Source organism: Vanellus vanellus (assembly GCF_965231255.1).
Source record: "Vanellus vanellus genome assembly, chromosome: 1".
NCBI classification, from domain to species: Eukaryota; Metazoa; Chordata; class Aves; order Charadriiformes; family Charadriidae; genus Vanellus; species Vanellus vanellus.
In genome coordinates, this window is record NC_138905.1 from 86,887,168 (window position 1) to 86,900,605 (window position 13,438).

The window sequence follows — 13,438 nt, forward strand, 5'->3', positions numbered from 1 at the left end:
AAAAAAACCTCATGGTCCAGGGCCTCCCTTTTAGTCTTCTCCTAAAAGCTAAGATAGCCTTCAACATAGCTGTTTGATGTCTCTGCAAGAAGCTTATAATCTTGTGGACCTGTGTTGTAGGAAGTCCTACTTAAGGTCTGGTTAGCTTCTTAGGGCCAACCCTTGAACAGGACTGGAGGAGAGAGGCCTGGGATATTCACAGGTTATTCCAGATGTCACCAGCTGTCTCACTTGACTGGGCAGTCCCAGAGAGTTTGACAAGGGTAGGGAGCAGATCAAGAGGCAGCTTCTCATAAAGCCCTCCTGTCGGAATCTGCTAGCTAGTAGAGACTAAGTGAAGCAGGCACAACTGGCTGGCCTGTCAGATAAGTAAGACTGGAAAAATCCTTAGAGAACAGGAGAACTCTTCTAAATGCAGGACAGAGCCTTATGTATGTATGAGCATGTCCAGACTGATTTTAAAACTGAGCTCCTACCAGATTTGTGTCTCTTCCCATGTTGTCATTATGAAGCTTGCCACTTTCAGGGAGATGGGGTGAACTTCTGATTTTGAATGGGGTGTCAAAGAGGGATGAAACAGATGTTATAGTACAGTTGGCCTTTATGCCAGGACCTATAGGTTAATCCTTTCTCTGATGCCAGCTCACTGTTTCAAAACCCAGGTAGATTCCTACCTGCACGCAGGACTCCAGGCTCAGACTGAAATTTATACAAGAAATGGGACATCTCAGGTCTCCTGTTAAGCATTCCAACTTTCTCCTCTAAAGAAAGAAGAGCACATTTGAAAATCATAAACCCTACAAGCTTGTCCCCACAAAAAGAACAACAATAATAATGCTTTTTTTCAATTGATTTTGTATTGGCCATTACCTTGGCAGGTATTGAAAGGTCCCATTGACTTGTGAGAGTCTTGAAGGTATGATGAAGCTTTTCTAACCATGTTAAATTTGTGGTGAGCAAAAGTGAGAGAGATGCATTCTATATGCAAGTCCGTACCATTTGGTCCTTTCCTCTAAACAGCAGTGCGTTGACTTTCTGTATTTTTTACATGATGCAGGTCAGTGAGAGTGCAAAGAATGATTTGAAGGAAGGTATGAAGCTATACAATTCAGAAAATAACGTTGGACTGAAAAATGCATGGAATATCATTCAAGCAGAGGTAACGCATTTTCTCAATAGAAGAAAAATAACAGTTTGGCCATAAAGGCTGCTGTAGTCTGTTAACTGTTGCATCCATGCCAAGGCTAAAAGATGACTAATGCAGGCTTTGGTTTCTGATTTTGCACTTTTGAACATCCAGGGAGTACTCTGAAACCCACGATCAAAGTTCATTCTGTAAGGTGAAAGATGCTTACCCTTCCCTGAGATTCTCTGTGCCTATGACAGGCACAGAGATGATCTGAAACAGAGGAGAAGCAGCAAAACCTGTGTAGGTAGAATTGCAGCTTTGGCAGCTAGGCTTTTGCCATTCAGCAGTTGTGGGCAGCTTACCGCACGTTTCGGTGTTTGGGCTCACGTCTCTGTGACAAGAAGACTAACATGACTTGGGCATGGGATGATTTATTTTATTTGGGCTTTTTTCTTTTTTAATGTTGTTAAGTATTTGCTTTTAGTGATCACTGAGCATAAAGAACTTTAAAAATACAAAAGTGTTGTGGCAACCCTTTTGAAAATATACAGGGTTCAGTGGAAGTTTGTGGTGGTGCAGGATTCACAAATTGTGCTACTTAATTTATTAATCCTTTACTTTTACCATAGATGAAATGCTGTGGTGTGAATGACTTTACGGATTGGTACCCAGTGCTGGGAGAAAACACTGTCCCAGACCGATGTTGTACAGAAAACTCCCAAGACTGTGGACGGAACTCGACCGAATTAGTGTGGAAAACAGTAAGGCTCACTTTGCCCAGGTCAAGGCTTAGGGAGGGGTGGGAAGGAATAAAATATAGGGAATGTACGTGAAAGAAAATATGACCTTGGGATTTCAGTTTTCGTCTTTCATCATTTCAGGGATGTTATGAGAGAGTTATGACCTGGTTCGATGAGAACAAGCATGTCCTTGGTTCGATTGGGATGTGCATCCTCATAATGCAGGTAATACTGGTATGACATTTGTCAACATGGCTTTGATTTGCTGTCAGCATCCTTGATTCTGCTGTGTGAAAAGTGGTACTCAACTGCTTTTGGTTTGATCATGATTTCAAAAATGTCAGATTTGTTTTATGAGTTCGTTTAAGGAAGCAGGACTGTAGTATGTCCCACAAAGAAGACATACTACAGTGGAGTTTTGCTTACGTGCATTTTGACTTCAGAACACCAGTTTGGAGTTCCCATGTTTAGCCAAATGTTACGCTGTCCCTTAAGGAACTGTTTTGTTTTTTTTTTTTTAATTTTGGAAGAAAGTTCTAGAAATTGCCAAAATAAGTCAAATCACTGAACTGTAGGTTAATGTATTTTTAAAAAGAAATGCAGAAGTAGCATCATAATCTGTTAAGATTTTGGGGTTCCTGTATCACTGGTGTACTTTTGGGGGAGAATATCTGAATCTGATATTTTCAGTCACAGTTATCTAGCTAAACAAGCACAAGTTGTTGGGTAAAAAGGAAGAGTGACTCCTGTGTATTGATTCTGAAAAAATGTTGCATGTATGACAAATAGCCCTGAGAGCTTTTTGCCTCCATCTGTGCTCTGACACATCTCCAGACATCACTGTGTGCCTGAACAACATACCTCCAAGTTTGCTGCTCAGTGTTGAAGCTTGAGAATATTTCTAGTGAATATGAGAGAGAGAATATTTCTAGAGAATATGGCTAGTGTAGAATATCTTTTAAAACTACTGCTGGACCATGAACAGAGGTCAGCAGTGCAGTTTAGGCAGCCTCCCTGTACTGAAGCTGTTATTGTTTGTTTTCCTTCAGATTCTTGGCATGGCCTTCTCCATGACACTCTTCCAGCAGATTCACAGGACTGGCAAAAAATATGATGCCTAAAGCCTCTGAAACATTTTCACATCAACCCTTCTGTCTCATCGTAAAAATGAACAAAAGGAATGACCACAAAGAGTATCAAGCCTAGCCCTGCTGAGGGAATCCGTCCCATTGACCGATCTACTTTGTTGTTACTTGTCCAGTTATTATCACAACCTGTTATTTGACTCATTTTTTTGTCTGTTTCACATTTGCCATTTATTTGCCAAAGAGGGGGGAAACCCCCCAAACAAATGGATTTTCTACACGAAATCATAAATCTGCTCTAAGAATGTTTCTTAACTTAAGAAAATGTTTTGCTCTACTAATCCATGCTATATGTGCAAAAATTATGTGTGTTCAACTTCAAGGGAGAATTCTTCAAAGTCTTCCATTAAGTTTCAACCCTCATGTCCAATTTACTGGAAGACTCGGAAAAGCCACTCTAACTGAGAGTCCTGGGAATTGGAGCTGTTTTGCTTTGCAGCTTCTTGTACCTTATGGTGTATACTTTTTTATTATGATAATGATGATGATGATTATTATGATGGATATAGCTTAGAATTTAGTTGCCTGACTTATAACTTCTTACTGGTTTTGGTTTTTCACATTTACTGTACATTAATTTGGGAACCACTGTGCGATCTCCAGAGGACGTGTTTTTCAAAGTTGACAGTTCGTGCGGGCAAATAAGGACATAAATTTTCTCAAGTCCATGGGGAGGTATCATCTACCTTTATCCAGGGCCTTGATGCCCTTACTGTAACAAAGGTGGTACCTTTTAAATCAGAGGCTTATTCCTCAGATGGCATGCAATGCCTTCCCATTGGACCAGATGGGGAACTTCCTACTCCTGTGAGGCAAAGTTACAATGCCTTTACTGACCCAAAGCAGTGTCTGGCTGCTTTGATGTCATGCTATTTTGAAAGCTAAAAGTACTGACTAAGCAAGTGAGTGCTCCCTGGCACGAAGGAGAGAGATTGCAGTCTGACCTACTGGCCAGCTGGCAGCAGACTTCACAGATTGTGTTCTCTGTTTCAAAAAATTTGCCCAAGGCATGGCACGCTGCTGGATATGAGGAAAGGGGATGACAATTTGATGGCAGCATTGTTATGCCATTGAAGGGGTTTCCTCAGGCAGATGACAGCTGTCTCCCTGAGCTGGAAAAGGTGGTTTGATTAAAGGTGACCAGATGATGCAGGAAAGGGGCGCTTTCCAAAACAGCACTCAAGAGACAGTATGTGTTGTCACACCTTCAGTACAGAATTGGTTCTTGCTGACAGATTGCCGAGTCCAACCAATAGGGTAGTTCAGAGTTCACTGCAATGCATATTTTTACCAACATTCCTGTTAGAAAACTTGAACATATATTTCTTTAGTTTGAATGCTGCTTCATTGCAAGCAGCCCCCACTTACCCTTTATTCCAGGTTTTTGCTGTTTTGTGAAGGAAGAAGGAAAGGCTCAGACATTGGAGGATATTCTGATTTAACTCCAGTCAGGGCTCAACTTAGCTCTGAAAGTAACACTGCTTTTTGTACGAGCAGCAGTCAGAAGTGACCTTTAGAGGTTACCTCATCCAATGTCACTCTCAAAGGGGTACTGTCATAGAATCATAGAATGGTTTAGGTTGGAAGGGACCTTAAAGATCATCTAGTTCCACCCCCCATGCCATGGGCAGGGACATCTTCCGCTCGACCAGGTTATTCAAAGCCCCATCCAACCTGGCCTGTCATCTATGTGAGATGGGGTTTGCTGTGACATTATTGGGCTGAGTTTCAGAAACTGTTGAGGATGGAGAATTTGTGCCTTTCAGAGCCATGCCATGTCAAACTACTCCTCTGGTAAACAAGTTTCTCTTAATGTCCAGTCTGAATATTTATACTTTAGATTCTTAAAAGATACCATTTTCATTGTGTCATTCAGCCTATCTTTTCCTTGTGGGCTGAAATAGCTGTTGAGCCACTTCATATCTGGGAGCTTTTAGTCCCCTATTTATCTTCCTAGTAGGTCCTGCATGCATCTGGCAGCAATAGCGTTTTGTGTGGCCTATGTGTCACTTTTTTGTTCCTATGAAATCAGTGTGACAGGAAGGAGTGTGAATGTGTGGGATATAGAGATGAATTTGGGTGTTGTCGTGACAAAGGAGGTTACTATTCTTAGAGCATGGCCCTTGCCCATATGAGCACAATGCCTAAAGTTTCACAGGGCTCTTCTTTCCCACTGAAGCAGACAATGCCATATGGGTTCAGCTATTTCACTTGGATTGCTTTTGAAAGAGTCAGGGAAGAAGCAGAGGGAAAGCACAGAAACTGAATCCAGTTTTACTTCCATTTCTAACAAAAATTGGGACCAGGAGCATCTGAGCCCCACTGGAGATGGATGTTCCATGTTGAAGAAGGGGCTCTGATGCCCAGTGTACTTGCTGCTACATGTAAGACTGTATCCAAAGTTGCTAAGATGCGTTCCTATTTTTGCAAGAAAAGACAGTACAATTTTCATCTGATGGCTCCACTGCATTCTCCCTCTGAGCAGAGGTGCTTAGCTTTCTCCAGCTTTCTCTGGTGTTCAAATAGAACAGGGTGCAGGGTTGAGCAGGAGCATCATTTCTGTCCTTTTGGGTCGCACAGTGGTACCTGCCGCATCTTAAGTTTTATTCTGCAGTCAGTTTTTGTACAAAAAATGGTAAAATATATTAGTGAAAGTAATAAGGAAATAAAAAATGTTTATGAGTAACTCAGAGATGAAATGTATAGTTGCAAACTCAGCTACTTTGCCTTCCATCCAAACTTATTTTTCTAGAATGCTTCATTCCATTTCATGATCTAGCAGCATAGATCCTGAAATCTTTTTTTAATGACTACTTTTGGCATTTTAAGCACAGTATTAAGTGAGATAGTTACACGAGCTTCACATATTCATCTCTATGAAGCCACCTACAGGAAAGGAGTCAAAAGCAGGGCTGATTTGTGTCTCTTAGCTGACTCTCTGATGTGGGAGGTGATGACAGACATCCTGAAAGGAGCAGAAAAGTAATGTCATTTTCCAGGCAACAAAAAACAGCCCTGGAAAGTATGAGGCTGCATCAGTCAATTTGTCAGAGAAGACACTTAACCGTCCTGTAAATTGGTCAAAGGGAGCTTTGGCTCATGTATGAATGCACTTTTTTTGCTTATGCTGGTGGGTGGCTGTCTGTGTGTTTTCCCCAAATGTCACTCTGATTATTTAACTATAAGTTTTTAGCATGTTTTTAAATAAAAACTGATACTGAGTAAAAGTATCTTTAATATACACAAATATTGATCTGTATAAATGCATACCTCTCTGTAACTCTAATTCATGAAAGCACAGTTCAAGTGTGTGAAAGTGCTGTTTCTGAGTGTTCCTTCAGACTGTAGCATACGTGCTGTCTCACTGTGCTTCATGCTTGGAAGCTGCAGCAGAACTTAAGCAGAGACATAATAGGAGAAGTGCTCGAAGAACCTCTACGTGAAAGCTGTTGAAGTGATAGCAGTGAATTATGTTCCCTCCTGGTGGTACCAAGGCTGTTAGTTATAGGAAGCCCAAGTGGAGGGTCCTCAAAAGAATTGCCTGTAGCTAAGTAGCATGTGAGATGATAAAAACAATGGCATAAATGTCTTCAAGGTGACAGAAGATGCCTTGTATATTTCATGCATTGAGGTCCTGGACTGTGGTCATGTTAGCCCAACTCTCCTATCCTGTGTCCGCTCCCCATTTGTACGCGTGAAATACAAACTCACACACAGGAGGGGTGTAAGCAGAGGGCAGCTGAACTGATCCTCATGGGCTTTCTTGGGCAATGTATTGGTCAGGCATAGAAAAGGCAAGGAGGAAAAGGCTGTTTTCCCAGCATATGGTTCTTGGGAGCAGCATGGAGTAGGACACACATAATTCTGACGTAACTTCTTTCCACAGAGTTGAGCAGCTTCATGCTGTAGCTGGCATGGGGAAACCTGAAGATGTTTGCCTATGGGCTAGCCATCTGTTGTGCAGTAGATAGCAGACACTAAGAAACAACATGCCATTCCCACCAGGTGGTGTTTGCACCAGTGTTTCTTCTATGCAATACCTACTTTCGCCTTTATATAAAAGATTTTTACTAGGATGATATAAAAATAAAGGATTTTTTAAAAGGTGCCTCTTTGAGCTTATTTGTCTCCTAACCCCAACTACCACCAAAACCAAAAGGGGACAAAAATAAATCCAAAAGGTGACCTGCAGAGATCTATTCCAACTCCACTGCAGTTGAAGTTCAGAGGTTTTGAAGCTGTTGCCTCTCTGAAAAGATCCCACCCCCAATCTCTCGTATTCTCTTTCAAAACAATAATATACCAGAATTAGATGTGAAAGATCCCCAAAGAACAGCAAATTGGTTTTGAGAGCCTGATAATATAGGAAAGAGTTTGCAAGTGTCCCATAGAATACAGAATAGTCAAAGAGAGGACAAAGTAGTAGAGAACTTGAAAGACATCAGAGGACACTGAGAAATTTCAGAGAAACCATGAAAAATGATTAAACACTGAGGGAGAGATCACAGAATAGCCCTCCAAATGCCAGGAAAGTAGAGGATGGTCTGAAAGGTCCTCAGATGAAACAGTGGAGCCAAGCAGAAGCCAATAAAGCAACAGAAAGTCTGAAAAAGATTCAGAGAACATAAAGTAGCCTCAAGGAAGGGAAGAAAGCCTGAAAGTGCCCAAGGAAACAAAATGTAGCAGTGTCAAAGAGGCCAAGAAAGAAATAGACAAGGCAAAGGACCCCCAGAGAATACCAAAGAGGCTCAGTGATAACAAGAAAGTATCAGAGATACTAAAGGAGCTCCAGAGTATGCAGTAGTACCAAGGATGGCCTCAGAGAAGGAGGGGGGGAGGGAGGGGGAGGGAAGGGGAAAGGCAGAAAGCTTGAAAGTGCCCCAAAGAGTAACATCAAAGAAGCTAAAAATCTGTAAAAGACTCAGAGAGCACAACAGCCTCAAAGAGGCAAAGAAGCTAGTTAGAAAGCCTGAAAGAACCATGGTGAACACACCAGAGACCTTTACAATAACAAGTAGCAGACATTCTGAAAAAGCACTAGGAGAGTATGCCTGCAACTGCTAAGAAAGGAGAGAGGCTAAAAAAGCAACAGAGAATAGCCTTGGAGAAGGGAAGAAACAAGCAGGGAGGCTGAAAAAGTCTCAGGAGAAAGAAGAGTGGCTGCTGAGATGCCACAAACCTTGAAGAGACTGAAACAGACTGAGAAAACCCAGTTTAACTTCAGAAAAGTGGAGGGGACGCCAGAGAAGGGGACACAGCAGAAAGACTGAAAGTGCTCCAAAGTCACCTCAGTGAGAGGAAGGAGCAGACCGAAAGCCTGAAAGGCAGCCATAGCAGTTTTGGAGAAGCTAGGGATGAAGTGAAGAGGTTGAGAGGGTCCCAGAGAATGGTGAAGCCTTACAGAGTCTGAGAGACTAGAAGAGAGCCTGAAAGAACCTCAGAGAAAACAGAGTAGTCTCAGAGAAGGTAAGAAAATAGCATAAAGCCTGCAAATGTGAAGGCTAATGACTAGCCTCAGAAAGGTGGAAAAAAAAATTTCCAAGAAAGAGACCCGGAGAGCATACAGTGGCCTTGAAGAGATGAAAAAATATAGCAGGAAGACTGAAAGAATGCTGAGAGGGCAGTGAGTAGCCTCACATAGACTGAGAAAGAAGCAGAGATGTTAAAAGAGCCCAAGGAGAACACACTGGAAGGCCACAAAAGTAGGAGACAGACTAGAAGAACCCCACTGCATGCGGAGTATGCTTAGGGCACTGAAGAAGCAAGCAGATAGTCTCAAACAGCCTCTGAAAGCATGCAGAGTAGCTCTTTGAGTGAGAGAGACCAATGGAGAGGAGTTTGAGACAGGTTGAGAGGAGAGCAGGAGGAGCCTGTGGCAAGGCATGACCATATCTCTTGACCTGTGGTATTTTGAAAAAAAAGGCATCGTGTGTGTCCTCTGTCACGAGGTCCCCTGCCCCATTTGGCAGAGAGTCCACTGTTTTTCCTTCGGATTCCTCCTACCACCAATGTATTCATAAAAGTTCTTCATGTTGTTTTCCACTTTCCTCACTCATTTCAACCCCAGCTGAGCTTTGGGCTTTGCAGATTCCACCCCACCACCCTCAGGCAATGGCTCTATTCCTCCAGAGCAGCCCGGCCCCACGTCTGCCTTCCGTGCACTTCCTTTGTGCTGTCAACCTCAGTCAGGAGTTCTCTGTTCATCCGTGATAGCCTTCTGCCAGGCCTGATAGACCTCCCACACATCAGAATGGACCATTCTTGTGCTTTGAGGATGTTGTATTTGAAGTCTGACCTGCTCTCCTGGACCACTTTGCCCTCCAGGGCGACTCCCATGGGATACTGTCTACCAGATTCCCTGAACAAGCCAAAGCCTGCTTTCTTCAAGTCCAGGGCTGTGATCTTGCTACATGTCTCACTCATGGCTGAATGGACCTTGGACCTACATTGCAGCCTTCTCGGCAGTTCTGCCTCTGTGTCAGAGAGCAGTGGGGGCTGGCTGCTCCTCCATGGAAGGCTAGTCAGGAGCGGTACACAGTAACAAGGCAGGCACAAGCAGTGGCCTCACCAAGAAGGAATCAGGCTGCAGAACTGCAAGTCCAGGTCAGGATGGGGGCCAAAGACAGTGGGTCACAGGCAGCCCAGCAATCCCCCAGCAAGTCCATAGTGATGAGGCAGATGCAAGGTCAGCCAGGAAGCTCAACCAGTGGGTCTGGGTCAAGGCCCAGACTGTGCAGGTACAGGATCAGCCATAGACAGGGCTGCTACGCAGCTGCAGTTTAACACAGGCAGGAGCCAGTGGTACGGCCACTGCTTAAAAACAGTTCCCAAGGGGAAGGAGGGACAGGGCCTTGCTCCTAGCTTTCTTCCCACAGCTCTTATCAGCAAAGGACTCAGACTCAGCCACCGACACTCTAATTTAGCCATCTAAACTCCTCAAAGACGGATGCACTCCGGGCCCTGACACACTGACCCCACCTCCTTCTTCTCTTCACTAGACTCTCTGGATGGACCATGATCATTACCTTGCCTTGCCTGGCAAAGTCAGTGGACCCTGTTACCAGCACACCTGCTCTGCCCTCCCTATTCAGCGGGCGTGCTGTGGGAGCACACCCTGGCCACTGAGGGCGCTACCTGTGCTGTGGCCAACCCCAACTCCTAGTTTGCCCCCCTGCCTTGCAGCTCTCCAACAAAAGCGTGCATACCCGTTCCACCAGGTGCTTCCTTCCTGTTCCCTGTGCCTCCCCTTCAGGCTTTGGTCACCATCCCCTGATGAATCTAGGCTCAAGACCTCCTATCTAGGCTGGAAAACCTGCTGAAGAACATCGTCTTGCCCCATCTCTGTGTGGCATCCTGTGTCTCCCCAGAACTGCCCATTCATCAAAGAGGGGGTCCACTGTCATAACAGCCAAAGCTCTGTCTGCAACACTGGCTGTGCAGTCAGGTGTTAACCCATAAGTTGGGTGGCCTCCTACGCAAGCCTTTCCTCTCCACTGGTAGGACCAAGGCGAACAGCGTCTGGGCTCCAGTGCGCTCTTAGCCACTCTTGGTTTGTTAAGGTCTCCTTTGACAGTATCATTGGTACACACACGGATAAGCAGGCCTAGGGTAACAGGCCAAAGGCCAGACATGGCATATCCCTCACATCCTGTTTTCTGGTGCCTTAGTGAGTCAACCAGGGCTGCAACCCTGACATAGAATCATAGAATCACAGAATGATTTACTTTGGAAGGGACCTTGAAGATCATCGAGTTCCAACCCTCCTGCCATGGGCAGGGACACCTCCCACTAGACCAGCTTGCTCAAAGCCCTATCCAGCCGGGCCTTAAACACCTCCAGGGATGGGGCATCTACAACTTCTCTGGGCAGCCTGTTCCAGTGCCTTACCACCCTCATAGTGAAAAATTTCTTCCTGATATCTAATCTAAGTCTACCTTCTTCCAGTTTGGACCCATTACCCCTCATATATCACTACATGCCCTTGTAAAATGTCCCTCTCCAGCTTTCTTTAGGCCCCCTTTGCCCTGGAAGGCCGCTATAAGATCTCCCAGAGCCTTCTCTTCTCCAGGCTGAAGAACCCCAACTCTCTCAGTCAGTCTTCATAGGAGAGGGGCTCCAGCCCTCTGATCATCTTCGTGGCCCTTCTTTGGACCCACTCTAACAGTCCTTCTTGTGCTGAGGACTCCAGAGCTGGATGCAGTACTCCAGGTAGGGTCTCATGAGAGTGGAGTAGAGGGGTAGAATCACCTCCCTCGACCTGCTGGCCACATGCAACACCACATTTCACCCAGGCCCTCTGTTGTCCAAGGCCTGGAGTGTAACTGCTTTCTGGAGTGTATCTGTTTTGGGCTCCCCAGTTCAAGAGGGACAGGGAACTGCTGGAGCGAGTCCAGCAAAGGGCAACTAAGATGATTAAGGTCTTGGAGCATCTCCCTTATGAGGAAAGGCTGAGAGAGCTGGGACTCTTTAGCCTGGAGAAGAGAAGGCTGAGGGGAGACCTTATTATGGCATACAAGTATCTGAAGGGTGGGTTGAAGGAGGATGGAGCCAGGCTCTTTTCAATGGTTCCAAGTGACAGGACGAGGGGTAATGGGCACAAGTTAGAACATAGGAAGTTGCATTCAAATACACGTAAAAACTTCCTTACGGTGAGGGTGACAGAGCACTGGAACAGGCTGCCCAGGGAGGTTGTGGAGTCCCCTTCTCTGGAGATTTTCCAGAACCGCCTGGATGCAGTCCTGAGTAATGTGCTCTAGGCAATCCTGCTTTAGCAGGGGAGTTGGACTAGATGATCTCTAGAGGTCCCTTCCAACTCTGAAAACTCCGTGATTCCGTGATTTAGGGCTCTATCTGTTCTGAAGGCTCTAGTACGTCAGGGTAGTTACTCCGGGCAGTGTCCTGGAATGTTTCCTATTATACAGAGTCCATTGCTGCACAACTCAAGAGTCTCATGCTGTCTTGAGCCGATGTTTTAGCCCTCTTTGTGTCCTCTTAGAATCATAGAGTATCTCCAGTCAGAAGGGACTCATGACGATCATCAAGTCCAACTCCCTGCTCCTCGCAGGACTACCTAAAACTAAATCATATGACTAAAAGCATCATCCAGATGCTCCTTGAACTCTGACAGGCTTGCTGCCATGACCACCTCCCTGGGGAGCCTGTTACAGTGACCGACCACCCTCTCATTGAAGAACCTTCTCCTAATGTCCAAGCCGAACTTCCCCTGATGCAGCTTCATTCCATTTCCTCCTGTCCTGTCACTGGTCACCAGAGAGAGGAGATCAGCACACACCCCCTCTGCTGCCCCCCTTGAGGAAGTTGGAGACTGTGATGAGGTCACCCCTCAGCCTTCTCTTCTCCAAGCTGAACAAGCCAAGTGACCTCAGCTGCTCCTCCAAAGACTTGCTCTCAAGGCCTTTCACTATCTTGGTCGCCCTCCTCTGGACACACTCTAATAGTTCGATGTCCTTCTTATACTGATGCACCCAAACCTGCACACAGTACTCGAGGTGGGGCCACAGCAGTGCAGTGCAGAGTGGGACAATCACCTCCCTCGACGAGCTAGCTATGCTGTGCTTGATACACCCCAGGACACAGTTGGCCCTTTTGGCTGCCAGGGCCCACTGCTGACTCATATTCTACTTGCCATCAACCCAGACCTGAGGTCTTTCTTAGTCATGTTTTCATTCTTGCTCTGGGCACTTTTAAGCAACACAAAAGGAACAAGGTAAGGATGCAGGAGAGTCAGGTTAAGAAAGATCATCTAACACGTCTAACAGCTCCTTGAACAACAAATCAAGATGATGTAGACTTTCAAGGAAAAAATGCAGAATGATTGCTTCTACAGCTACCTCCCATCTCAAGACCAATGCCATATTTGAAGTATACAGCCTCCAGATGTGATGCTCTGTAATAGGTAGAATATTTCCTCATTCTCTTTTCTTGCCTCTTGGCAACTGTATTTGTGCGTGTACCAGTTTATGGTTACCAAAGGCTTCACATGCACCCCACAATTTCCTTTATGCTGTGATATTCATGCACATCACAAAATCTTAAAGTTTTCTGCAAAGTGACAAAACACTGACAAACTTTCTTTTTTTTTTCCCATGGCACCGTCATTGTATTGTTATGGGTTTTTTTGGCACAGAATGTTTATATTTCATTCTCTCTTTGGTTATTCTGTTTGTTTTCTACTTACTTTCAGTTAGTGCCGGCAGATTATATTTCATTATCATTTACATTATCATTCAATTGCATGAATGCATCATTACTTTGATTATTAAAAATTAACCTACTATGAAATAGCAAATACCAAAGAGTCACCCACTTCTCCCTCTAAGAGAATGTATAATGGCAGTTTACCTTCCTTGTCTTATCCTAGTCGATACATTCAAGGGCAGAGAGCAGCTATTCAGAGGGACATA

At 44.8% G+C, this 13,438-nt stretch overlaps 1 protein-coding gene across 1 annotated transcript in view; it reads left to right on the top strand.

Moving 5' to 3' along the window:
- TSPAN9 (tetraspanin 9) overlaps window positions 1-3,043 on the top strand; it is a 194,772-nt gene extending 191,729 nt beyond the window's left edge. The window contains exons 6-9 of the mRNA XM_082484043.1: window positions 1,058-1,159; window positions 1,759-1,890; window positions 2,011-2,094; window positions 2,919-3,043. Coding sequence (XP_082340169.1) covers window positions 1,058-1,159; window positions 1,759-1,890; window positions 2,011-2,094; window positions 2,919-2,990 — 390 coding nt within the window. The 3' untranslated portion in view covers window positions 2,991-3,043. The remainder of the gene's footprint in view (window positions 1-1,057; window positions 1,160-1,758; window positions 1,891-2,010; window positions 2,095-2,918) is intronic.
- Window positions 3,044-13,438: the final 10,395 nt, after the last annotated feature.